Source organism: Heloderma suspectum, chromosome 13 (genome assembly GCF_057233095.1).
Source record: "Heloderma suspectum isolate Gila_16-S chromosome 13, 16-S_ref, whole genome shotgun sequence".
NCBI classification, from domain to species: Eukaryota; Metazoa; Chordata; class Lepidosauria; order Squamata; family Helodermatidae; genus Heloderma; species Heloderma suspectum.
The window spans coordinates 31776993-31803535 of record NC_139470.1 but is presented as its reverse complement, the minus strand read 5'-3'; the positions used below and the strand labels follow the sequence as shown (position 1 = coordinate 31803535).

The 26543-nt window shown below is 54.9% G+C and overlaps 1 protein-coding gene across 1 annotated transcript; it reads right to left on the bottom strand.

Annotated features, from left to right (window-relative positions):
• Positions 1–314: 314 nt before the first annotated feature.
• ANHX (anomalous homeobox) lies at positions 315–11740 on the bottom strand. Its single transcript, XM_084819246.1, has 10 exons — positions 11716–11740; positions 10950–11223; positions 10482–10606; positions 9389–9512; positions 7921–8149; positions 7145–7274; positions 6637–6980; positions 6194–6353; positions 4574–4664; positions 315–1214 (listed from the first exon to the last, which is right to left on the bottom strand). The coding sequence occupies exons 2-10, from the start codon at positions 11196–11198 to the stop codon at positions 1113–1115; spliced, it is 1554 nt and encodes a 517-aa protein (XP_084675372.1). The 5' UTR covers positions 11199–11223; positions 11716–11740; the 3' UTR covers positions 315–1112.
• Positions 11741–26543: the final 14803 nt, after the last annotated feature.

Genomic DNA, 26543 nt, shown 5'->3' with positions numbered 1-26543 from the left:
AAGCAGGCGGCACGAAGGCAGGTTTCAGCTCAGCTACACCAAGTTGCGGCTTTCATTACCTCAAAGTGACAAAGCATCTCTTTCATTCGACTCCCGCATTGCAAGGCTCATCAAAGCTCCCTCTTTACATCTCATGGGCTGCTGCGTGAAGAAATGCTCTCAAAACAATAACCTGGAAGTTCAAACCTTTTGGGAAGGCTGAGTACAGGCTCAAAACAGGGTAACTGTTTTGAACCTGTAATAACCTCTACGCGTAAGAAACAACAACCTCTACTCATAGGGAGGGATTACACCAGACAGAAGGTTCAAAGATCGGAAGCAGTGATAGAAACAAGCTTTATTTGCAATTATTCCTGTACAAACTACATTGCATGGAGATATATCCTACTGAGAAACAGTCAAGCAAACCCCGCCCATGCTGCACAACCTTGTGACCTAGAATTCTGTTTAGAAAGAAGTACTTTGATCAACTACTCTAAAGATGCATAGTAATCTCCTGTTTGTGGCCTCCGGCGTGTGGCAAACACCCCTGCCTCCCTCCAAAGAGACACCGCTCCTGCTGCTTCACCCACAGCAGAGGCGAGGAGGGGAACGTCCGGTGGGAAGGGAAGCAGAGCAGTGGCCGGATTCGGGCAGGAGCGCCGGCTCCCAGGCGCACCGGAATCGCTCCCTGCCCGCGAGGCCTGCGGGGGCCGTCTGTCCAGGCAGCACCCAGGGCCCCTTGAAGGCAGCTGAGTGGATAACCATTAGAAAGCGCAGCCAGCGACAGCTCTGAAGGCTTGCTCTGTGTGCAAAGTCAGCCAGGCCCTCCCCTCCCCTCCCCACAGCATCCAGTGGATGCCAGGAGTCCGAGAACTCCTCTCGCAGGGAGGGGTGTGCCACAGCCAGCCCCCGGTTGCCTTACATATATTTTTAAATTTCCTGTACTTTCAGGCCTTACAAACAGATAACCTGGTCAGGAGAACAAGTGTCGGCGCTCGGGGCCTCCTGTTGGGCCAAACTGGAGGCCGTGAGGGCGGCCCCCGCAGGCCGCAGCGCTCGGCAGCACCCCCAGCCCTCCTCGTGCGCATCGGGCCCTTCGTCACGCAGGAATGAGGGTGCCAAGAGCAGCTCTAGGGAAGCCCCACGCGGCCGCTCAAGGAGAACTCGCAGAGCAGCGAGGCTGCCCAGAGGGTGTCGATGGCTGACGGATCTGTCACCGAAGCCCACGACGCCTGAAACAAGAGGGAAGTGTGTTACTACATGGGCTTCCTCTTCACCTTGGATCAAGAATGGCGCTCTTCCTATCTGGTTTGGAGGCAGGTGGTGAGGAATGCCACTTTCCCCAACCTCCTGACGGGCGGCTGGAGGATGCGGAGAGCTGCAGTCCAACCGTCTGGAGGGCCCCAGGCTGGGGAAGGCCGGACTCATGGATAACTGCAGACAGCGAGCCCCCGCCCCTGTTGCCCAGAAACCCAGCCAGTCAGCGGAGGGAGCAAGCAGGGCTGGCCTGACCACGGGTCACCCTCGGGCAAATGCGTCTCTTTCCTCTTTCCATTTGCCCACCCTATTAGGGGCCCCCACCCAGAGCTAAACTGCATGCAGCCCCCTCACCCCGCTCCCAGCATCATTGTGCTGGCACACAGCCTTGCCTTCAGAGCATCTCAGGCTCCCTTGTCTTTAAAACCATAAACGTTCTAGCCCTCATTGCAGCAAATAGTTGGGCCACAGGCCACTTTGCGCAATGCCAGCTGCCTTGGGAGGGTGCCGGCTGTGAGCCCGTGGAGGTACCAGGCCAGCCACTCCACACAGGCAATGTGTCGATGCCAGTGTTTCTGCTCTCCGCTTCAAGGTGGACTGTGGCACTGACCGGGGGGGGGGGGGGTCTTGCATACCCTGCTGGTCGTCCCTGGTCCTGCTCTTCAGTCACGGAGGGAGCAGCAGGGGACCCAGCCAGGGCGCGCATCAGCCAGGCAGCTCCTGCACGGTCTGCGCTGGCCCCTGCAGCCCCCCAGGGCTGAGGCTGTCTCCCCGCAAAGGCCCCGGGTGAGCCCCACGTCCTCATTTCTCACAATCCAGTCCTCCAACGGAAGGGCAGAGCCTCGCCCAGAGGCCATCCGCTATGGGCCTGTGCTGCTCTGGCTTGGCTTGCGGCTGCTAAAAGGGCCCTGATCCAAGGAAAGGCAAAGCTGTCTGCCAGCTAGAGCTCGGAGGAAGCCCCTGCAAATGCCCTTTGGAAATGGCTGCGCCAGCAGAGGATGGCGGAAGACAAAAAAACCTGGCTGAGCAGGCTTTGCAGCACTTGTAGAGCCAAGGAGAAACAGGGCTGCAGAAACGAGGGACTGGTTGGCCGCCTCCAAAATCAGTGCCAGGGCATGAGAATGGGGGACTCTTCCAGACAGGGGGCTCCTAGCACTAGCAGGCAGAAGGCACCGTGCAGCTCTCCCATCTTTCCTCCTGACTGGGCCTGGGGAGCGGGGGGGGGGGAGAAAAAGGCAGAGGAAGTGGCAGGAGAACACAAGAGGGGGCTGCAAGTGGAACCTGTCTGGAAACAGCCCAGGGCTTTTGTCACGCCACCATCCTACCTCATTCACGGAATTTTGCAGGGGAGCAAGGAATTCTAGAGGATGCTTCTTCCATATGGGACATGTAACCCTTCCCTTGTTTTACCGCTTTATACTTTCCATACAAAGAAAATCTGTTATGGAGAGCAAGGCGGAAGACCCGCCCAAGCCTGCTCATGTGTAGCACGAGGAGCCCTCCGCCTGGAAGCGTGGCTGATCAAGAGGGCTCTCTGAAGTGGGGCTTGGAGGGGAGAGGGCTAATGGGTCTGGCATCTCATGTCCTTGGGTAGGTGAAATAGCCAAGTACAGGCAGTGTGTTGCCATGGGAACGGTTTGCCAACTGCTTCTTGATGCAGGGTCTTTTGGGGCATGTTCTGCACGTGGGCAGGCCTCCCACCCTCTCAGCTAAGGGACTTTGAAATCCAGAGGTCTGTGTAAAAAGAAGACCGAACTTTGGGCCAGGCAGAAACAGAGAGCAGAGCTTGGCGCTCCGAAGCACCTTATATGGTGCTGGCTGTCCTCCTGGAGATCTGTTGCGGGGGGGGGGGGGGGCGGCGGCCTTCACCTAGGATCCTCTGAATATTGGCAAATAAACATTACAAAATGCCAGCCAGCCTCCAGTGACCCCTTTCCCAAGGGGGCCAATCCCAGGTAAGCAGCGCATACTGGGGACCTCTTTCTGCCTAGACGAGTGGGTGGATGAGCCTAAGCGGGGGGAGGAAAACCTGCTCATTCTCTCCCTCCTGCTGGGCTTATCATTCCCCATAGCCGAATAATCCTGTGCTGCAAAAAATGGGTGATGGAGACACGTAGGAAAGGTTTCAATTCCTTGTGCCAGGAGGCTCATCTCCCACCTAAAGACACTATGCGTGTTTGTTTCTAACAATTGCGGTGCTGATTCTAACACCTCTTGGCGAAGGAACGCAGCACTGCCCTAGGCGCACAGCCGGAGCTCCCATGGCTATCGGAACCAGAGGCTCCATCCACTGAGCGCGGAACACTGCAGGAGAGCCAGGTGTCCTGTATCCAGGCAGCTGCTGGGAGAACATTACAAAAGCAACCCCTTCCCCACTCCCCAATTATTTTGTCGCTGGGAAAATGTGCCCTCCCAAGCAAGCACAATTGTGCATTTATTGCACAATAAATACATCTGTCCTGAAAGATTATTTGGCACCTTCACCACAGACTTCACAACCTCTCTCTCACACACACACTCTAGGGGACCCTGATGATGAATAAGATATATCTCTAGATTTTGTTCAAATGAACAACAGCAAACTTGGGGCAGGATGGGTTTTATGCCTATTTAACAGTTGTCATTTCCCTTGAAGAAGGTGGAGAGCTGAATGTCACAAAGGGCGCTGAAAATTCTGCTCAAGGTCCCTGATCACCCCTCCAGCTACAGTTCTCAGGGTTTCCAGGGCGGAATGTCGATCCAATTTAATTGATTGCGTGTTTCTGTTGCCTTCCCCGCAGCCTAGAACCATGGGGCGTCACACGTGGTACCCCACTTTTTACCCACACAGCAACCCTGTTGTGAAGCGGGGGGGGGGGCATCAGGGCTGAGAAGGGACCTGAGCCCAGGCCAAGCCTGCCCTGCCCTGGCTCTCCATGTAAGGCTGCCGTGTGCAGGGGAGGGAGGCATGTTTCTGCAAGCCTTGCTCAAGAGCAAGTACTTCGGCCAGAGGCGCAGATCCCGCCCCGGGAGGCCCACTTGCAGTCGCCGAGCCAGAGGGGAGCGAGGTGGCCTTGGCAGCGGACTTCTGGTGGGCCCCTCGGGGCTGCTGACTGCTGCCCTCCTGCCCCTCCCTGTCCCTTCTCCAGGTGGCCCTGACTAGCGCTCTGCACGGACCAGGCTTTTCTCTTCGGTATTCATTTTGCCACAGGAAGGGCGGCAGGCAGTGGTCCCAGGGGTGCGCATGCTGGAGAGCAGAGGCACTCCTCCTCTCTCTCCTGGGTGAGCCACGGAGCCCCATGGGAAGGCCCCGCCTCGCCCTTCCACGCTGCTGCCCTGTGCATCTGGCCCTTACCTGCTCCTGAGCCAAGACTTGGTTCTCCTCTGAGTAAGGCATGGAGGTAACTGGGCAGTACAGATGTTTGCCAAATTCAGATTGAGCAGAACTGGGGGGCGGGGCAAGAAGCAGCAAGTGAGACTGGATGCAAATACAGCCCATCTTTTTTAACACAGATTTTGCAAGCCCTCTTCCCCGCAGCCCTTGTGCAATCCATTTTGGCTGGACTGGTCCTGCAATTCGATGCAGTCGGAGAGAGGCCAGGCATCTTAACATGTCCCCATGAGAACCCCGTGTCTGAATTTCCCACAGCTATGGAGTGGCGTCAACAGGGCAGGATTCTGGGACATGAGTCCAGGGCGCCACTACGCAGGACGAGCAGGAGCATTCCCAAGAGCAGCCGCAAGGCTGGCTCTCCACGTTCTGGAGGAGGTGAAGTGAGGCACCCGACCATCTAACGGGGGGACGAACAGCCAGTCCGGCGTCTGAGGCGATCTAGCTGGACCACTAAGCTCTATTGCACTGAGCGAAACAGATGCACTGATCAGCACGTGCAGCTGATTTAAAGCCAGAGGCACGGCCTGGCTGGATCAGGCCTGGCTGGATCAGGCCAAGCGCCCCGCAGACCAGCCTCCCCTTCCCAGCAGTGCCAGCCACGTGGCTCTGGGAAGCGGGCCAGCAGTGCAGGGTCCCCAGTCACGTGTCCCTGGCATACTGCCTCGGTACACGGCGGCTCCGTTTAGCTGTCACGGCCACTAGAAAAGGGGAGAGTCATGGCTACTTTGCTCATTGCAAAGACGCACCCCGCAAAAGTAGTGGGTGTGAACTTATTCAGCACTCATTCTGACTGGCTGGGAGGACAGCAGCAGAAGTGAAGTGCAAGCAACCCTGCGTGACGCGGCCTTGAGCAAGACGCAGGCAAAGGAGAGGCTCCCCTTGGACCGCTTGGCCCTGGAGGCCCTGACCGTGCGCCTGCCGTCCGGGCAGGGCAGGGGGGCTCTCAGGACGTGGCGGGCTGAGGAGGGCCTTGGCGCAGAGGGGGGGAAGAGTAGGAAGCGCATCGCCTTGTGCTCCTCTTGCACTGCACAACGGCTTCTCTGGAAATTGCTGTGGAGGTGGCAGGGGAAAGGGCCACACGCCACAGACGCCACGTCTCTCCCAGGTAAATGGCTTCAGCGGCATTTTGTATTGCTCCAAAAATAAATCAATCCCTGCACAACCAGAGGCATCCTGGGGCCAAAAACAATCAACGTGAACACCCAGGACGACAATTCCTCCACCAACGACTTTCAGCTCTACCCCCTCTTGCCGGTCTGAAAAGCAGCGTCACCGGGAGAGCGCTTGAAGCCAAGCAGCGGCCCTCCTCCTAAACGGAGGGCCGTTTGCGTGAAAGCCACGGGGTTCCCCTGCTTGCACAAACTTGCTACAGGGCTCCACAGCTGTGGGCTTTCTTGGGCTCCCAATAAAGAGGTATGGTTCTGGTGGGTGACGCAGCCTCAATATACGGGAGGGGGCGGGGATCTGATGGGGCCGTCTCCCCATGGATGCAGCTGGTTCATTTCTGGGCAGCCCCTCCAGGAGCGCCTGCAGGCAGGTTCCTGGGTCCCACAAGCCAGGAGAAGGCCACCCCCCCCTTACCTGCAGGGCCGGGCCAGAGCTGCCCAGGAGGTGCCCAGCAGCTGTCGTCCTCTACACACCAGGCCTTCAATCTCCAAGTCTGCCTGCTCCCTGACGGTCCCTGGGCCGGCCGGCCCGAGCGCGCCCGGACATGTTCGGCCGCAGGGGGCTCCGGCATGCCCTGCGTTGGAGTGAACGCCCAGGTCAGGAGGCTGGGAAGAGGTGAGCGCCAAGCACAGGTGTGGCCTGCCTGTCCAGAAACGAGTTCTGGCACACAGCAGCCCCTGCCCGATATAACTGGTGTGGGGCATCGTGCCACCCCAGCCACTGTGCTCTTGCGTGGCTCCCGTTCCTTTCAGTGGTGCTTAGGCAGGAGAGCGTCTGGGTGGATTGGTGCTCTGTGGTTTTGGTGGCGCCCTGCTATGGCCGCACACCCCCGCCCCACCCATCTGCTGCTCTCGCACCTGGCCACGTGGGGAGGCTCTCCTTGGACCGGGAACAGCTGCATCTGCAGGACCCATCCCAGCTCGAGAGGGAGCACTGGACACCCTTGTGGACGGCTCGCGGGGCTGCTCTAGGCTCGTGGGGCTGCCCTTCCACAAGCTGCCGCTGCGCTGGGCCAAGACCGCACGGAGGCTGCGACCAGGGGCCAGCAGCCATGCCCACTGGCCCCCATTTGGTCTCCAGAGCGGCAGAGCCCGGCTCTGCCCCAGCCTGGGGGAGGAAAGCCGCCGACTCTCTGGCTTGGAGGGGGTCCAGGCACGCCCTGCCCAGGCCAAAGCCTTCCAGCTGGTCACTTTGCACGAAGCTGTGAAGAGGCAGTAAATCAGGCTTACTATCTATTTGGCGCCGCTGCGCGCAAGGAAAAGGCCCACTGAAAAGGCAGCGCTTGCCAGCAAAACAGGCAAGCGACATCGCTGTGAGGCCCCGGTGGGACTCCAGGGAAACGGAGGAGACGCTCAGCCCCATCACCTGCTCTGCAACAGGAAGGCCCCCGTGGCGGAGGGGCTCTGGCCTCCTCCAGCCGTCTGCTCCCAGCCCAGGCTGCAGGGGACGAGAGGCTGCTCCCTCTGCTCCATGCTGGCATCTCCAGGAAGCCCACCTGAAAGGATGTGAAAAGGGCAGGCCCTCAGGATTTCATGCAGACCGGAGCCACAGAGCTGGGAGCTTCTGCCTGGGACAAATGCGAACGGGATGCCCGCCCGCCCCGCCCCCACTTACTGACAGCACACACACATGTATGTAGCCTAATATTTTTGTGTGAAGATCACGAAGGGAGCAATCCTATGTTGCCTAGGCAGCGTCTGGGAGACACAGGATTTTTCAGTTTCCTGGCTCTGCGCTTGAAGACAGGGCTCCGAGCCCTGAGCCAGAAACCGCCCTCCCTCCCTCCCCACCTCATAGCCAGCATGGAGAGAACTGCGCCAGCTGCCTTTCCACGCTCAGTAAATGGAGTGTGGCCAGGGAGAGGAGGCGTTCCAGGGGCGGCGGGGAGGTCAGGGTGGCCTTTTCCTATGGCTGCCCCAGCCTCCTTCCCTTCCCTTCCCCTCCCCAAAGCCACCGCTAGACGAGCAAAATCACCCATCTAGCTAAAATGCATCCTAACACGCCTCGGATCCTGGTCAGCCTCCCAGTTCGGGGGCTTCCAAGTGCCCAGGGCACAGCCCACAGGGTGGCGCCCTACGCAAGAGCAAGTTGCTAGCTTTGAAGCATGGGACGTATGGAAGTTGGGAGCAGGGTGGTGAGACCTCCGGGAGGAGCGGCCTTCCAAGGAGAGGTGGGTGGCGCTGCAGCTGGAAGGGCAGGCCACGCCCCCTCCTCTTGCGGTTTCCCTCCGTGGGCCAAATCCTCGGCACCCAGGGAGACGACGGAGTCTTCTGCTGGACGAGGCCGGCGGGGCTTCTGACGGCGGCGGTAATTGGCAAACCAGTTATAGACGTGCTGGGACGGCAGGTTTGTGTCGCAAGCCAAAGCCTCCTGGAATTAACAAGAGGCGAGGCATAAGCCACAGCAGCAGGCAGACGAACAGCAGCTCCCTGCTTCGCACAGCGGAGGAGGAGGAGACATTTTCCTGCTATCCCACAAAAGGAAATGCAGAGAAGCTGTTGCCTCTCAACCAGTTGGGAGCAGCGGTCTCAAAGGACATTAAGAGCAGCAGTGGGCAACAATGCCCCTCCAGAAGTTGTGGCCTACAACTCCCATGATCCCTCACCACTGGCTATGCTGGGTAGGGCTGATGGGAGCTGCAGGCCAAAGCATCAGGAGGGCCGGACGCTGCCTGGCCCTGGTCAAGAGCCCGTTGGAATCCCAGGGCCTAGCGGCTCCTGAAGGCTATGGGAGGCCAGGCGACTTCCTGCTGGAGGAGCAGCAGTGGCCACGGAGTCATAAGATGGCATTCATTTATTTAGATCGATAGCATCCTTCCCCAACCCAGCACCCTCCAGATGGGTGGGATGACACCTCCCATCTTTCCCAGCTATGCTGGCTGGGGATGATGGGAGGTGTAGTCCCAACACATCTGGTTGGGGAGGCTGGGCTAGCTAACAGATCTGGAGGGTGCCACGTTAGGGAAGGCTGAGGTGCAGCCTTCCCCATCTCAAAGTCTTGGGGTGGCTGATAAAAGCAACGAGAACCAAACGCTGCCAGAAACATCCCAGCAAGACAGAATAAGGTTCTATTGAGTTCCTCGAGACTTCCCCAATATCTCCCAACAAGCACTTAGCCCCAAAGGCCAGTCCAAGGAAGCCGATCTTACAACATGCCCGGGCTTGCTTCTGGTGGGGGTGCAGACGGAGGGAGATGTGGAGGGGGGCACCTCTTTTTCGTGTCCATGTGGCCTGAGTCCACTGCACTGGCGGAGAGCATGAAGAGGGCACCTCTGGTGTGTCTCAGAGATCACAGCACGGCCCAAGGGAGGAGGCCTAAATGATGCTGGCTGGGCTTACGCTGATGAGGGCTTGACAGGTGAATGATGGGGCTGGCATCACTCCCCTGACGGGGGCACCCTCGTTCAAGGAGACCAGGGTGTTCTGTGAGTAAGCAGCTGGGATAATTCATCCAGCCCTGGAGCCTGAGCAACCCGCGTCCCACCCTTGCGCCTCACACTCGTTCACCGGGCTTCTTCTCCGACTCTCCAGTCCAAGTCCTAACCAGAAAAACGGCCACCAATCCATGTCAGCATGAGTTCTGAACAGAACCCGGCTGCATCATTCGTACCCTCTGCTTCCTGCTTGGGTTGGTTGTCACCTCCACAGCGAACCTCCGCAGGGTCTCGCGCACGTCCTTCGGGTAGCTCCTGTTCTTCACTCCCTCAGGACAGAGGGAAGCTGGTGGAGGACACCTACCCATGACGGAGAGGGAGAGGTGCTCCTGATCTCGCAGTGAGCAGTCACATCCAGGACTTAGCACCCAGAAGCCCTCTTCCCACTGAGCTCGGTGGACATCTCAAGCCAGGGTGCACCCACACCCCTTCAGCCAAGGACAGGCATCGGGCAGGAGCTTCCCATGCCCCCTGCTGCTGTGTTTGGGAGAAAGGAACTGTGCAGCATCGGTCGACCCTAAAACCCACAGAGCCTCCGCCGAGGTGGGGCAGGCAACTCTGTCCTGACTTTCCGAATGCCCACGGCCTGTGGTCTCTGCATTTCCAGCCTGCAGTCCTCCCCTAAGAGCAGCTGGGGAGCGAGGGGGACACACCGGCAGGCACTCGGGAACCCAGCAGGGAGGGTAACCCAAGGATGCGCGGTGAGGCCATGCCCTGGACCAGGCAAGCAGGCTGGAACGGGGTAGGTGCTCTGGGGAAGCCAAAGGGGAGGCCTGCAACGGGTGCTCTGCGGCGCAAAGCCAGGCAGACCTCCATGAACTCCATCCCTGGTGGCGGTGGCTGAACACAGGGCTCAGCAGGGAGCAGCCGCTTGCATCCCATTTCTGAGGCAGCCTTGGCAGAGCTCCTGGCCAGGCATGGGGTAGGAGGCTTCCTCCCAGCAGCTTAGCATGGGCCTGGGCCACCAGCTGCCCAGACAGGAGAGCCAGGCCAGGGCCAGGCACCCCTCCCATGTGCCCCCAGGCATCACCTGACCCCCGAGCACGCCTCCTTTGCACGTTCTGTGCCTGGCCAACCTGGGCATCCTCCAGCGGAGGCCTCCAGCAATGCACAAGGGAGGCGGCAAGCGCCTGCAGAGGCCCAACGTGGCAGCGGAAGACCCAATGTTGAGCAGCGGCTCTCCCACTCTCCTTTGCAGTCCCTCCTTCTCTCCCACCAACTGCCCCATTTGTCCCCACTCAATTGCCCACCTTCCCTCCACCACAGTACCTTTTCCTACAGCGGTATTTCTGGACTGGCGTCAGGGACTGTGCATGCCGCTTCTCCATGGCTTTGCGATAGTGGATTTCATGCCAAAGCTTCACCAGTTCCTCCTTCTCTGTTGCTGTGCAGCTCTGAGACAAACACGAAGGCTGCTCATTTTTCATGAAGAAAATCCTGCTTGGAATCCAGGGCCCCCTGCCCCGCAGTTTCTAGCTCTCTGTGGCCTGCCATGGATGCTGGAGGGCAGCCTCCCCCCAGATGTGCTGGGCTGCAACCGCGTCAGTCCCAGCCAGCCCTCCGAACTGCAGTCCAGCACAGCTGGGGGGCGCCGGCCTGGGGGAGGCCGCTGAAGGCTGCTCTGAAGCACAGCGCGAAGCACACGGCCCTCGAAGCCCCCTGGAGGCCTCCATTATTCAGACTAATTTCTACTTGCACAGCAGTTTCCAGCAAGGGCAGTTGCGAGGGAGCGTCTACCTCCAGGAGACTGCAGGCTGCGTCGTACTGGCTGTGGTGCAGGTGGACGAGCACGCAGGCCTGGACGACGCGGAGGTGGGTGCAGAGGTGTTCCCAGTGCCTGCCTCGGGCCATGGCCATCACCAGCTTCTCCAGGCCAGCGGGGGAGTGCCGGAGGCTTTGGCAAAGCTTTCCTGCCTTGTCCAGCAGCTTGGGCGGGGGGACATCCTGGTGGTCACTCTTCCGCAGCAGAGCTATGAACCGCTTCATCTTCGTGGCCTGTGCGTTGCCTCTTCTGCGAGACACAAGCAACATTCCCAAGAGGGTCTGCTTTACACCATCAGGAGGAGATCCTAGAATGGGGGTCGGGGTGGGGGGGTGCACAGGCTGGGCCCAACGGATGCTTGGATGGGTCTCCCAGCTCCAGACCAAGCTCCGGAATCATCCACAACTTCATCCATCATGTACTGATGGTTTTACAGTACTTTAGTATACATTGGTGATTTGAGAGTCATGATTTTAATGTTGTATATGTGGTGTACAATTTTTATATAGGCTGCTAGTTAGCCTGGGCTCTCTGTGAGGAAGGACGGCATATAAATCAAGGAAATAAACAATCAAACCTTCTTCTCCGTAGCTAAGTGCAATGCACTATCAATGTATGTGAAGTTGAAAAGGAGGGAAAATTATGCCCGGTGCTGCTGCTTCTGTCACTGTGCTGGGAAAAGAGGCGCTGGGTGGAATTCCCCCCTCCATGCAACGCTGAAGAGTTTTCTTGGGTTTGTACCTGGAAAGCCCTGCTGCTGGCTCAGTTTACCCTGTAATGTAAGAGAGAGAGGAGAGCCAGCGTGGCGTGGTGGCGAGAGTGCTGGACTGGGAGTCGGGAGATCCGGGTTCTAGTCCCCACTCGGCCATGGAAGCTCACTGGGTGACTTTGGGCCAGTCACAGACTCTCAGCCCAACCCACCTCACAGGGTGGTTGTTGTGGGGATAAAATGGAGAGGAGGAGGAGAATGTAAGCCGCCTTGAGTTCCTTAAGGAGGAAAAAAAGGCGGGATATAAATGTAATGAATGAATGAATGAATGATGTGAGAAATGCACTCTGCACCTGCTCAGAGATGACCCTGCTTTGTGCATTTCACCTGCTCCCAAGCTGAGTCCTGGGATCCAAAAGAGGCAGAGCCCTGGCTCAACTCAAAGTCCCTGGAGGATGGGGGTGGGGGCAAGGGACTCCCCCTGCACTGTCCCCCCCCCCTTGCAGGAGTAGCAGAGACACCGGGGCCCTGAGAGCCCAAAGGGGAGCGGGCATGAGGAGGGGGATCCTGTGTGCGCCGGGCAAGCCCCCGCCTTCGGACGGGCGACTTGGCTCCGCTGGGCTCCCCACACGGCTCTGCCAGGGGCACGGCTCAGCCTCAGGGCTCCGTGGCAGTGGGCACGAATGAGGGGGGAGGTGCAGGTCCAGGCTGAGCTCCGCCCGCCAGGTGGCTGAGGGTCCCCAGGGCCCTCGCAAGATGGAAGAGGAGCTGGACTCAGCCTGCAGCGCTGCCCTCCCCAGGTAGCCAGAGGCGGTGCAAGCCGGCTGCCTCCCCTCCTCCAAGGGCAGGCGCCCAAGAGACGGCCGCAGCCCGGTCCCTGGAGCCTGCGGAGGGGCTCACCTTTGCTCGGCACAGAGGAGGCGCATCAGTCGTACGTCCCAAAGGGGCCCCACCAGCTGCCTGGCAGGACGAGAGGGGGCAGGCCCAGCCCTGCCATGCCACGCCAGCTGCGAGTGATGGGAGCTGCCATCCGTCTGGCAGGCACTGGCTTGCGGGAGGCCGGGCGAGCCAAAGGAGGCCCGGCTGCCCTCACTGGCACCCGCCAGAACGGCACAGGAGAAGCCACTGAAAGGGAGAGGGAAAGAGAAGCCGCCTCTTGAGACAGCTTCGGGGTCAGAGCAGGGATGATGGGAGTGGTAGTCCAGCAACATTTGGAGGGCCACAGATCCCCCTCCCCTGGGTTAGCCCGGACACACAGAGCTGGGGGCCCTTGAGTCCCGCAATCTGTCAGCCAGACCTCTTTGCTGGGCTGTGGCTGCTGGGGCCAAAGAGCCCCCAGGGTAGCCCCAAGGCGTGCTCCAGGTGAGAGCGAAGGGCGGTCAGGAAGTAGGGGAGCCAATCTGGGAGTGGAGCTTCCGCCCGCATGGGGCAGCCCTCCCTCCCTAGCGCCTGGGAGCGCCCCTGGACCCCACCATTTGTCCTTGGCAGTGGTGTGGCTTTTCCAGAAAATACTGGATCCCGCTGGCCTGCTGTTTGAGCAAAGCGCTCAGTCCTTTGCGCACACTGCGATCTGTAAGGTTGGCCACTGAGGTTCTGCCTCTCGTTTCACGGAAAGGGCTGAGGCTGCAGTCCTCCTCAGGCACGCTCGCTTGGGAGCACGTTCTACCCAACTCTGTGGGGCCCAGTGGCAAGCTAGCGATTGAGGGGGAAGAGACTCAACTGTCCTACTGGTTGGCTGAGGAGAGGGGGGCCCCGTGTCCGCCCTGAAATCAACCACCCGCTGACACGTGCTTTCCTTTGCAGCCATCCTTCCTGGGATGGACAGTGTGAATTGCCCCCAAGCGGCTGCCCTAGAAGTGTTTCATTCTGGTAGCTGCTTTGCACAAGGAGAGAGCTGAGTGCAAGGGAGCCAGCTCCCGGATTGGCACCCTTAACGTGTCCCTTCCAACAGAATTCCACATGCATCTTCTGGATAAGCCCTCACCTGCCTCAGAGCAGCGTGTAGAACCACTGTTGACCTGCCAAGCCAAGCACAGCCCACCAGGAGCTCTGCAAATGGCTGCTCAATTATTGTATTTATTTAATCACATTTTTGTTGCGCGCCAGAGACTGCAGAGACAGGCGTTCCCAAGGGCCCGGGGAGGATGCTGGGCTGCCCTTGGCTTGCTGGCCTCCGAGACCAAGAGCAGGAGTTTGGGACTCTGCTCCTGTTGCACATTCTGCTGCTGCTACCCGACCCGATTACGTCTGGAAAGAAGTAAGGTCAGAGTCCTAAGCTTGCGCACAGGTAGGGCTGCCATGTTTAATGCGCTAGTCAAACCGATTAATCAGCTGAAGCCCTTAACAATTTCAAAAAGCCACCCAAATGATTGGGAACCCATTTTAGAAGAGGCACTCTCCTTGTTTCTGTCCGTTGACCAAGTCAGGCAATGGAGAAGAAAGTCAAGACAGTGGCTTGGAGGGGGAACCCTTAGGTGTGGTGCTCCTGCTGGTCCTCACCTCACCTCTAGGTTGAAGGAATCATGTGGGCAAGGAGAAAAGACTCCTGGGCCACCCATCAAGGAAGAAAGTAAAACAAGGATCCATGAAATCAAAAAGGGATCCTCATGACTTCATAGGATTTTTAGAGCACATCTGCCTCCATGAACTGAAACATTAAAATCATGGATCGGCCACTTGTGGGTGCAGCCACAGTACAAAAACAGGGATGCTTGGCAGGAATCCTCTTGAGTTCATAGGATTTTTACAGAGCAAATCCCCCAAACCACCATCCAATCACAGAGCACATCTGCCCCCATGGACTGAACCAGAAAAACCATGGATCCACCACTCATGGGTACAGCCACGGCACAAAAACAGGGATCCGAGGCAGGGATCCTCATGATTTTAACAAGAAAGGGACCCCAAAACACCATCATATCACAGAGCACATCTGCTTCCACAGACTGAAACAGAAAAACCACAGATCTGCCACTTGTGAGCACAGCCACAGTGCAAAAACAGGGATCTGAGGCAGGGATCCTCATGATTTTTACAAGAAAGATACCCCCAAATACCACTGTATCACAGAGCACATTTGCCTCCACAGACTGACCCAGAAAAACTGCTGATCTGCCAGTCGTGGGCACAGACGTGGCACAAAAACATGGATTTTTTCCATGTTTGAAAGTTCAGCCCCTGAAGGGATCCAGGGCACCGTTTACGGTCAGAGAACTTTCAGTTTGTATGACCCAAGGATGTCGACAAGGTGCTTGCTTGAGTCAGCCCAAGCCCCCTTGCCCTTTGTGGTTTGTGACATCCAGAAGGGAGAGGGTGACTGGCTCGTTCTGAGAGGTTCTTATCAGTTCTTCCTTAGTGGTCAGAGTGGTGAGACCACTCCCAAAATAAACATCCTTGGATCCAGCAGATCTGAATAATTACAGGCCAGTAGCTAACATCCCTTTCCTGGGCAAGGTGCCTCAGGGGATGGTGACAGATCAAATCCCATCACTTGGGGATGAAATTGATTTTCTAGATCCACCTTCAGTTATGGCTCAGGGCTGGTTTCAGCACAGAAAATGCAGTGGTCATGCCGAGCTTTGCTGAGAGAGACACAAGGGGGGTGCAACCCAGTTGATTCTCCTGGATCTCGCAGTGGCTTGTGATACCATCAGCCATGGCATCCTTCAGGACAGGCTGTCTGAGTTGCGTGTGGGTGGTACAGCTTTGCAATCGTTCCATCCATACTTGGATGGCCATTTACAGAAGGTGGTGCTGGGGGGGGGGGTGCTAAACTCCACAGCATGCTTTGGGGCCCAACAAGGTTCCATCTTGTCCCTAATGCTACTTAACATCCACACTGAAACCGCTGAGTGAGGTCATTAGGAGGCTTAAGAGTGCAGCAGCATCGGTATGCTGGTGGCACATGGCTCCATCTCTTTCTCCTCTGATCCCGGTGGGGAAGTGGATGTGCTTAATCAGTGCCTGGCCACGCTAACGGACATAATGAGGGCCAATAAACTGAAGCTCGGGCCGGAAAAGACAGAGGTACTGCTGGTGGGTGGCTTGACTCTCCAGGTGCGTGGTGTGCTAACTGTCTGGGAAGGATTTGCAGTCCCCAAATAGTGGGATCACGTCCATAGCTTGGGGGTGCTTCTAGACCCAACTTTGTCACTAGAGGAACAAGTGTCTTCTACCCCCTTGGGCTGATACAGCAGCGACACCGCTGCCTGTACAGTGACATCCTTGCCTCAATGATCCATGCCCTGGTAATCCTGTTAGATTGGTGCAATGTGTTGTATGTCGCTCTTGAATCCAATCCGGAAACTTAGGTTAGTACATAATAAGGCAGCTAGGGGACTGGCTGGAACTGGGCATTACGACCATATTAAGGCAGTATTGTACCATATTCACCGTCTCTCAGTTAATTTCCACCCCCAATTCAAGATTCCCACATAGAAATCCGGAACATCCGTGAGGATCTGGAACTTGGACCCAAACTTTTCACCATAGCTGCACCATGAAGTTCTGGATCAGTACTTTCTATGGTTCAGTCCAAGGACACAGACACGATTTGTGATGTGATGGTGATTTCAGAGGCATCCCCATAAAAATCCAGGGGAATCATGAGTATCCATGCCCCAAACCCATGTTTTTATGCCATGGTGGTTCTGTGAAGCATGGGAGTGTGATTATTATGGATTCATGTTTTTACATCATGCTTGCTCCATGAAGTACAGGATCAATAATTTTAATACTATGCTCTGTGGCCATGGATGCGATCTATGATGTAGTGATGCATTTCTGGGGACACTATATTAAAATCCAGAGGACTCATAAGGAATTGCATCTTGAATCCATTTTTTCCCTTGCTATCCTGGTTCTGAGAAATATAGGATCCATGCCACTACCATGGACTTGCTTTGTGATTCAGCTATGATTTTGGATGCACTACATATAAAATCCAGATGATCCATCAGGATCCATGCCTCGCATAAATGGCTCACACCATTTGAGGTGAAGCAGCAAATCTGGGATTCTTAGTGTGCATACTTGGACAAAGTTGAGTTCTGTGCTTTGATGGGGGGGGTTGGGCGGGGGGACCCAATGTAAAAATTCAGAGGATCCGTAATGAATTGATCTTAATGTCCCTGATAGCCATGATAGTGCGGTCACTGAACTTGAGCCGGACATCCTCGAGAGTGAAGTCAAGTGGGCCTTAGGAAGCATTACTAACAACAAAGCTAGCGGAGATGACAGTATTCCAGCTGAGCTACTTAAAATCCTAAAAGATGACGCTGTTAAAGTGCTGCACTCAATATGCCAACAAATTTGGAACACTCAACAGGGGCCACAAGACTGGAAAAGGTCAGTTTACATTCCAATTCCAAAGAAAGGCAACGCCAAAGAGTGTTCAAACTACCGTACAATTGCGCTCATTTCACATGCCAGCAAGGTGATGCTCAAAATTCTACAAGCTAGGCTTCAGCAGTATGCGAACCGAGAACTACCGGAAGTACAAGCTGGGTTCCGAAGAGGCAGAGGAACTAGAGATCAAATGGCCAACGTTCGCTGGATCATGGAGAAAGCAAGAAAATTCCAGAAAAACGTCTATTTCTGCTTCATTGACTACGCTAAAGCCTTTGATTGTGTGGATCACAACAAACTGTGGCAAATCCTTAAAGTGATGGGAGTACCAGACCACCTTACCTGTCTCCTGAGAAACCTGTACGAGGGTCAAGAAGCAACAGTAAGAACCAGACATGGAACAACCGATTGGTTCAAAATTGGGAAAGGAGGACGACAAGGCTGCATATTGTCGCCCTGCTTATTTAACTTATACGCAGAGTACATCATGAGAAACGCTGGGTTGGATGAATCACAGGTCGGAATTAAGATCGCTGGGAGAATTATCAACAACCTCAGATACGCAGACGATACCACCCTAATGGCAGAAAGTGAAGAGGATCTAAAGAGCCTCTTGTTGAGGGTGAAAGAGGAGAGTGCAAAAGCTGGTTTGAAACTCAACATTAAAAAAACGAAGATCATGGCATCTGTCCCCATCACTGCCTGGCATATAGAAGGGGAAGAAATGGAAGCAGTGACAGATTTTACTTTCTTGGGCTCCAAGATCACCGCAGACGGTGACTGTAGCCATGAAATTAAAAGACGCTTGCTCCTTGGGAGGAAAGCTATGGCAAACCTAGACAGCATAGTAAGAAGCAGAGACATCACCTTGCCGACAAAGGTCCGCATAATCAAAGCTATGGTTTTCCCAGCAGTAACGTACGGCTGTGAGAGCTGGATTATAAGGAAGGCTGAACGCCGAAGAATTGATGCCTTCGAACTATGGTGCTGGAGAAGACTCTTGTGCGTCCCCTGGACTGCAAGGAGGTCAAATCAGTCAGTCCTAAAGGAAATCAACCCTGAGTGCTCATTGGAAGGACAGATACTGAAGCTGAAGCTCAAATATTTTGGCTACCTAATGCGAAGAGAAAACTCTCTGGAAAAGACCCTGATGCTGGGGAAGATTGAAGGCAAAAGGAGAAGGGGACGACGGAGGATGAGATGGCTAGATAGCATCACCGATGCAATGAATATGAACTTGAGCGCACTCCGGGAGAGAGCGCAGGACAGGAAGGCCTGGCGTGCTGTGGTCCATGGGGTCATGAAGAGTCGGACACACCTGAATGACTGAACACCAACAAGCTATGGAGCCCCAAATCTATGTTATTTGTCACTCATTCCCTGGGCGTGGATGTGTTCTGCGTATGATGGTGTTGGGCGGGGCGGGGGGACTTTCCCTGTAAACATCATGAGGATCCCTGCCTCGGATCCATGTTTTTGTGCTGTGGCTATGCCCACAAGCAGCGGATCCTTGATTTTTCTGGTTCAGTCCATTGAGGCAAATGTGCTCTCTGATTTGATTATAGTTGGAGGGGGGGGGGATTTTCCCTGTAAAAATAATGAGGATACCTGCAGATCCCTGCCTCTAATCCAAGTCTTTGTGCCGTGGCTGCACCCACAAGTGGCGGATCTGTGATTTTCTGGCTCAGTCCAGAGAGGCAAAAGTGCTCTGTGATATTATGGTGTTTGGGGTATGTTTCTTGTAAAAAATCATGAGGATCCCTGCCTAGGATCCAAGTTTTTGTGCTGTGGTGGATCCCTGATTTTTCTGGTTCAGTCCATGGAAGCAAATGTGTTCTGTGATATGATGGTGGTTTGGGGGATTTGCTCTGTAAAAATCGTATGAAATCAAGAGGATCCCTGCCTCAGATCCCTGTTTTTGCACTGTGGCTGTGCCCACGAGTGGCAGATCCATGATTGTTCTGGTTCAGTCCATGGAGGCAGATGTGCTCTGTGATTGGATGGTGGTTCTATGGCTCTCCCCTTTAAAAATCCTACGAAATCATGAGGATCCCTTTTTGATTTCATGGATCCTTGTTTCATCCACTCCCCCCATCAAGGCCAGAAATGGCACCTGGCAATGGTGAGCAGACTGTCAGGCTGACACTGGCAGATCTCCTTGGAGCACGACTGAGATCAGAGGGGCTTCCTTCTCAGTGGTCTGATTCAGAAAACGTGCACTTTTCCTTTGAGGCAGCTGGTGTTATGTATACATTTATACAAATCTGACTGATCTGTAGACAGAAATTCATACCATACAGTTAACAGACTAAGATTTCTTCAACGGAGTGGAAGCCCACCCATGCAAATTCCTCAATTCAGCCTCTTCTTCATGATGTGTTTAGGAACAGGGTAGGATGCTGCAGACCATATCAGAATGTTCAATTGCTGATTCAGAATTTCAGCTACTAATTTATATACTATGTTAACTGCCATTATTTGGGTTCGTTTGAGTCCATCTACATGCAAATGAAAATTAGTTAAAACTTGGGGAAAGTGACCTCAAAATAAATTAACACGACAAGGAGGGCACAAACGCAACTTTTCAAAATGCAGCTGCACCATGGCCCATCTCCTGCAACCCCTTCGCTCTTGTCAAGTTCTCGCAGGGCACGCGAGAGCCGAGGCCTTTGCGGACCTTCGCACGCCGCAGACCCCCCACGTTTCCACCCTAAAAAGGCCCGTCCTGAGAACTCGGCGTCGGCCACTAGATACTTCCACCTGTTGCGAATTCCCGCTTCAAGACTCGCGCCCAGTTCGCGGGACTGCTTTCCACCGCGCGCCCCCACACCGTCTGCTCGGAGGTCGGCCCCACCGAGCCGCATCAGGTACAAACATCAAAGCAGCTTTAACGTCGTGGCTGAGAGCTCGTCCCGCCAAATCGCCCCCTCGGCGGCCGCGCCGCGCCGCGCCGCCTTGGAGCCGCCCTCGTCGGAAGCGCGAGGTGGGCTCGAGGTGGGCTCGCGCTGGGCGGGCGCGCCGGAGCCGCCTACCTGCGGGAGCACCGGCGCCCTGCGAGGCCGGGCCGTGGCGCGCGTCCTCCCCCGCGCCAGCGCCTGACGCCGCGACCTCGCCGCGTCGCCGGGGCATCTGCGGCGCGGCCTGGAAGGCTCCGCCGGGGTCACCTGCAGGCGCTTCGGCCAACGTGCGGCGCGGCGCGGCGCTCGCCCGGCCTGCCGGCCCGGGCTGCCGCGGGGCACGCGCCCCTCTCCCGGCCGGCGGTGGCGCCGCTTCGCGGGGGGCCCGCCGAGGGGAGGCGGCCGGCCGGGCGGCCGGCGCACGTGTCCCCGGCCGCTGCCGTGTGCCGCGGCCCCGGGGCGCCCGCGCCGCGCACGTGCGCCCTGCCCCGGCGCCGCCGCGGGGCTGCCTCGTGGAGGGCTCTCCGCCGCGCGCTGGAGCCGCAGCGCCCGGCGCGGGGGGCGCGCGGAAAGGCCCTGCCGGCTGGGACGGCGTTGATGGGAATTGCAGCCCAAGCCACCCGGAGGGCGCCGGGCCAGGGAAGGCGCCCTGCGGAAGACCAGGCCGGCCCTTCCTCCGCCGCTGGCGCTTCCCCTGACGAGGCGCCCCCAGCCCCGCGCCGCCCCACGCCCTCGGCGAGAACACGGCGGCGCCCTGGCACCGGCGGCGGGCCGGAGCCCCCTCGGCGCGTCGAACTCTGGGAGCGAGGCGCGGCGCTGCTGCTCTCCCCGAAGGGAGGGAAGCGAATGCGCCGGAGAAGGGAAGCCGTGCGCGGGGCCGGCCGGCCGGCCCCCCGGCCGCGCTCGCTCCCCGGCCCGCGCTGCGGGCCTCTCCCGCCTGCAGCGCTGGCTTCCCCAGCGGCTGAGCTGGAGCGGGGGAGGAAGCCCGTGTGCCGCGGGCGAGGAGCGCCCCCACCCAGCCGCGTGCGGCGGCCTCGGCGCGGGATGGCTCGTGCGGCAGGCCTGGCGGGCCTCCGTCTTCTGCGTCTCCGTGCAGCCTTGGGTGCGCGCAGGGCCAGACCAAGGCCAGGATGGGCCCTGCGGCCAGCAGTCTGTTGTGGGCCCCCGCTCTGACCCCAGGCCGAACTCACACGCGACGCACAGCCAGGGAAGCGACAGAAACTCTCAGATGCTCAGGGAGGGGACACAGGCAAGCGCCGCCAGGGCCGGCCCAGCGCGGGCGGAGGCCCGGGATCCGCTTCCCGTTCCTCACTGGGCGGCCAGGGCCCGGGCGCCTTTCAGCCTGACCTACCACACAGGGTAGTTGTGAGAAGCCACACGGGGAGACCGGTCGCTCCTGGAGGAGGGAGGGGAGAACAGAGATGTAATACAGCAACATAGATACGTTAGAAAAACAATTGCCTCGATGGTATGAAGAGCTCAAAGTCCGCCTCCCGACTGTGCTCTGCGTGTTGCCGTACTGTTTGCACACATTCACGTGCATTCACACTATAGACGAGAAGCTGTATCTTGAAACTGTATCTTGAGGAGACCCCAGGGAGGGATCCTGAAGACTGACACCAACTCTTATAACTCATACTACACATCCAGAATTTGAAAAGCATCCTTTTGCTTCTCCCATGCCGCACCCATATACCTCCATCTGCTGCACGATCATAAATTCATAATGCTTTACTAAAAATGCAAGCCTACACACTTCTGCTTAGAAGAGTGCAACCAGCTCCTCGGAGATTAAAATCCAGGAAAAGCTTCCTCAGATCGACGGAAGACTTTGATGAATTCAAAAGTAGAATGGACTTGTGGAAAGCTACAAAGAATCAACACTGGAGGGAACCAGCAGAGGAGCCGGCACCCAGTTTCGATGAAAGCTGGGAAGTCTGGAAATCATTGCATAGACTGCGCACGGGCGCAACAAGATCTAGAGACACTTTGAATAAATGGGGTTATCCGGTGATCTCTTGCCCTATGCGACTGCAGAGACTTGCAGACAACACATATGTATACTTGTCCTTTGTGCCCTGACCAAACGTACACATGAGGGCCTTATGACAGCGCGACAGAACGCAATTAATGTTGCTAGTTTGGGGCAAGATTTGTCTAATTTCTATATATTTTAACTTCTACATTTTATATTTTAAATGTTATGTGTTATAGTATGTTTTTTAATTGTGATGCTTCTGACACAAATAAAAAATGGGGTTTACTTCCTGTGAAGTGTGTTGTGAATGAACAGAACTGCCCTCCATTTTTGTATCTAGTTTGGGTTTTGGAAATTACAGGGCTAAGTGTGTGTGTGTGTGTGTGTGTGTGTGTCAGTTTCAGCCAAGAGGTCAAAGTTGAATCATTTATAGGAGCCAGGATGTCTGCTCAGGAAACCAAAGGTCTGGAAGAGGTCAAAACAAGAAAAAAGAGTGTTTGCAGGAAGCTCCACAAAAGGTCGGATGAAGGATTTAGGAAAGGAGATTTAGATTGCAAAGTGAACAAGAAAAACCCTCCTGATTGGTTCGAGTTGGGGTAGGAACATAACTAATTTTAAGATATACAAGCCTACAGCAGAAACAACAGCAGAAAGACAGTGCAAAGGAAAGAAGCCCAGAGACTTAAAGGGAAGAAAGATTCAGAGCTGCTGGAACTGGAGAGCTGGTTGAGAATGCGCTGGACCTATGACAGTAAGTTATTGCTTGGATAAGAGACTTGGATAAAATAGCAACACACTTTAGTTAGGTTAGTAGGATGCATTTATCACTCTTTATTACCCTATGGTGTGGTGTGTGTGTATCCAGATTTTAAAACTTTTTCCAATTATCATTTTTCTTCAGTAAACTTTGAAACATTGTTATCTGAAAACTGGTGGTCTCTTTTCGGTTTCACTCCCCATGTCTAATAGCCGCCACTACCTAAAGTAGATACCTGAGACCCAGAGAGTTTTTGATGGTGATTTGGTGGAGGGGACCGGAGGAAAAAAGATTTCCGTCAGGTGGCAGCAGAAAAAAAAACCACAGGAAGAGATGGGCAAAAAGAAGTGGGGAACGCTATTTTGCCTGTATTCCCCTCCTCTAATGGAACAGGGAGTTGCTGGTCTGTTACAGTACAATCCTTACAGCACAATCCTGCGTGTGTCTACTTAGGGAAAAAAGTTCCATTGTGTTCAGTACAACTTACTCTCAGGAAAACATGCATGGACTTACAGCCTAAATCTGTCTTCTCCCCACTTCAGGTTACAGTAAAGCACAGAAGGAACTTGGTGGGCAAAGGAAGGTAGGCCGAGATGCTGAGCACGCCTGCTGGGGAGCTGGTGTGCTGCTGTTCTCCTGCCACAATGGTGGGGAGAGGGGAGCTGACTGGCACACTGGGCAGGGGAACCGCCCTGCCGTCACCAGCAGCCGAGCTGGCAGAAGCCACAAGACGGCGCCGCCATTTTGGACCCCCCATGCGCCTCATACGGCCTCATGGGAAGGGATGGCAAAGATGAGTGGGCATTGAGAGACCCAGCCCAGTTTCTGCTCTTACTGTGGACCTGTTAAAGTGGAGCAGCTGAGCTGAGCACAGAGGGAACGGAGCGCAACAGAAGAGCCCAGTTTCTACAGGTCTACTCAGAGAAGTCCCTCTGCTAAATTAGGCTCGCTCACAGGTAAGAGGGGATATCCTGCTAAGAGGGGATAACTGGGGCTAAGGCCCATTGAGCTCAATGGGACTTCTCTGCGTAGATCTGAAGAGGATTGCACTGTTACTAAGCTTTGTGTAAACGTTTCTCTTGCCCTTAACTTTACCTCTCCCAACTGCAGTTCTCTAAAAACAATGGAACAACAACCCACCAGCAGACTAGATAACACAAGTACGCTGCAGGGGTGTCATACACTATTCTCCCTCCCAGCAATATGGTTATAAGAATAGACTGCTTTGCAGGCCTGATGTAATTCATACGCAGCCATAGTGCAAACTCCCTCTGCTTATGCGTGCACGCACACAGTATGGGCATAATGGCGGTCTTTATTTGCATTTGCAGGGTGGTTCATGTAAATGTTTACAAAAGCAGCAACCTTTTTTTGCATGCAAGAAGTTCTAAGCTAAAAAGAGCATGAACTCCTGTTGTTCCTCATACATACTATTTTAGGTGGATATGCTTCTATCCAATCAAAGCTGCACTAAAATTCTGGATTTCTCGGTTATTTTGTATGGGCAGAAATCACTATTCCAGAAGGATAGACCAAAAAACAAGAAAGGTGCAAGATGAGCCAGGAAGTCCCGACAGCAGACAAGTGGTACTTATTTCTCTGGCTTCTTAGCCCAATGTCCCCGCTGTGACGCCGCTCGTTGGCTGGATCCACTGAAAGGTGGTAGCAGGTTCATTTGTCACAACAATTGGGCAGAATTGTGCCTGAATATATTGCCTCATATTTTGAGCTCTACAAGGGCTAGAGACTTGCTTTTTTAAAAATTGAAAGCTGGTATTCTGGGCTAGCTACTTGAGATAGCAGGCAGGGGCTGTACTCTTGACCTACCCCAGTGGTTGATCTGGTGTTGGCGGGTGCGTGCGCGCGCATTTATGTATACACAGGCAGGCACACACAATGTGTGTATGCATCGTGCATGGTATTCAGGCACCGAAAACTCACTGTGTGCTGTCCCCTTCCTCTAGCCTCCTCTGGTCCTCATTTCCTTTGGCCTAGGAGAGAACCCCTGCTGCAAGCCTGTGTGAAGAGCCTTCCCAGGGAGTTGTATATAGCTGTATTAATAATCCTATCTTACCAACATCTGTGTAGAGCCTGAATCAGTTCAGCAATCAGTATATATCAGGGGTGCTCTACAGATGCAGCTGTGTCCTGCCAAGTGAATCTGCTTCAAGATCAAGGATGACAGTTGTATTGCGAACCTTTCTTTCATGTTTGTTAAGATTAGTGAGATCTCACAGAAGTAAGTTTCATGTGCTGAAATCTTTCAATTACATTCCAAGGATGTTGAGATTCTGAATCAGTACTTGAGGGTAGCCTGGATGGGGGCAAACGCATCGAAGCATAATCCAGACAAGAGGTTCTCCCAGACAGGAAAACATCCGATTTGGGGAATAGGGGTTAAGCCCGCTTTGGACACACCGGTATGGCGGAACACTAGCTTTGGATACTGAATAGGCTGACCATATTTCCTTGAGACAAAAACGGGATATTGGGATGACAAAAACGGGACGGGGTTATGTAATGTCCCACTGGAGAGTTCCGCTGTAATAAAAAAATAGCTAACAGCCTGTTTCAGATATGAGTCTGAAAAGTCCGAATCAAACTGAATGTAGGGCAGAAAGAATCTCTATGGGTGGAATGATGGTAGAAATAACAGTAAGACTCACCCTCCTGGCTCCCACATGCTGAATGGGGCTTAGCGACTGCCTCTTGAATTCCCCGCCACTGCAGACAAGCAAGGGGGCGGCATCTGACCGTCACTAGCTCAAGAAGCCTGGCCCTGGCTGGATAAAGTAAATGGGACTTCCTCTTTCGTCACACTAGTAGTTTTACTGCACGCATTGATTAGCGTAGAGCCTTATGATAAACGCATTTTTTTTTTACAAAAAATTAAAAATGGGACAAAATTGACATTTATATTAAAACGACAGGATGGTCGGGAAATAGGAAAAAATGGTACTGTCCCATTTAAAACGGTATGTATGGTCAGCCTAACACTGAAGGTCCCAGGTTCAGTTTCCAGTCAGAGGGATCCGGTAGCAAGCCATGAGAAAGGAAGCTGCTAGTGTTTTATTGTCACCCTGTTTCTACCATGGCATAGTTTTATCTACTGTCTCATTCTTTTCATCGTTATGAGATTGTGCTTCAATTCTCTTAGCCACCTTGGGCATTTTTATACAAACATTCATAGAAACATTTCCAATAAATAACTGGAATTGCTTCCAATGGATTCGGGGTCAATGTATACAGGTTCAGTCCTTCTGGAAGGACAACTCTTGATTCCAAAATCAGAGTCTTGATTTTGTCTTGAGTCGTGATGGGGTCTTGATTCCAAAATCAGAGTTTTCACTCCTAAATCTAGCAACCTGTGCCTACTCACAACCACACAAGCACAGTTTGTGAGGGCACAAAGGAAGGAGCAGCACGAGGAGGAATATTTTAGGAGTCACCAAAAGCAGCCAGTCAGCGCATGGAGCCACCTGGACGACCACCACGCCCCTCCCGCTTGTCTGCACATCTGATCTCTCCTGCTCCACGTTTTGACTGTGTTGTAGCTCTGCTGGTTTTCTTTTCCTCAGCACTCTCACTTTAATCGTTTGCTTAAACTTTGCCTTGCACTCCCCTCCTCTACCTGCCTCCTTGACCTCTTTGTTCTAGTGTTTCTTCTTCTGTTAACCGTTTGTGCCCAGTCTCCTCCCCATTCATAAGGGCTCCCTCTTTCCCGGTCGTTGAACAACCCACCTTTTCCCTCACTGTTTCCAGTCCTCGCTGTTTCCTCTCTTTTCCTTACGGTCCATCTTTTGGGATTGTGCCTGCAGGCAAACCCATGCTTTTTCTTTTTCTACAATGACTAAATCTAGGCACCACATACATAAAAACAAC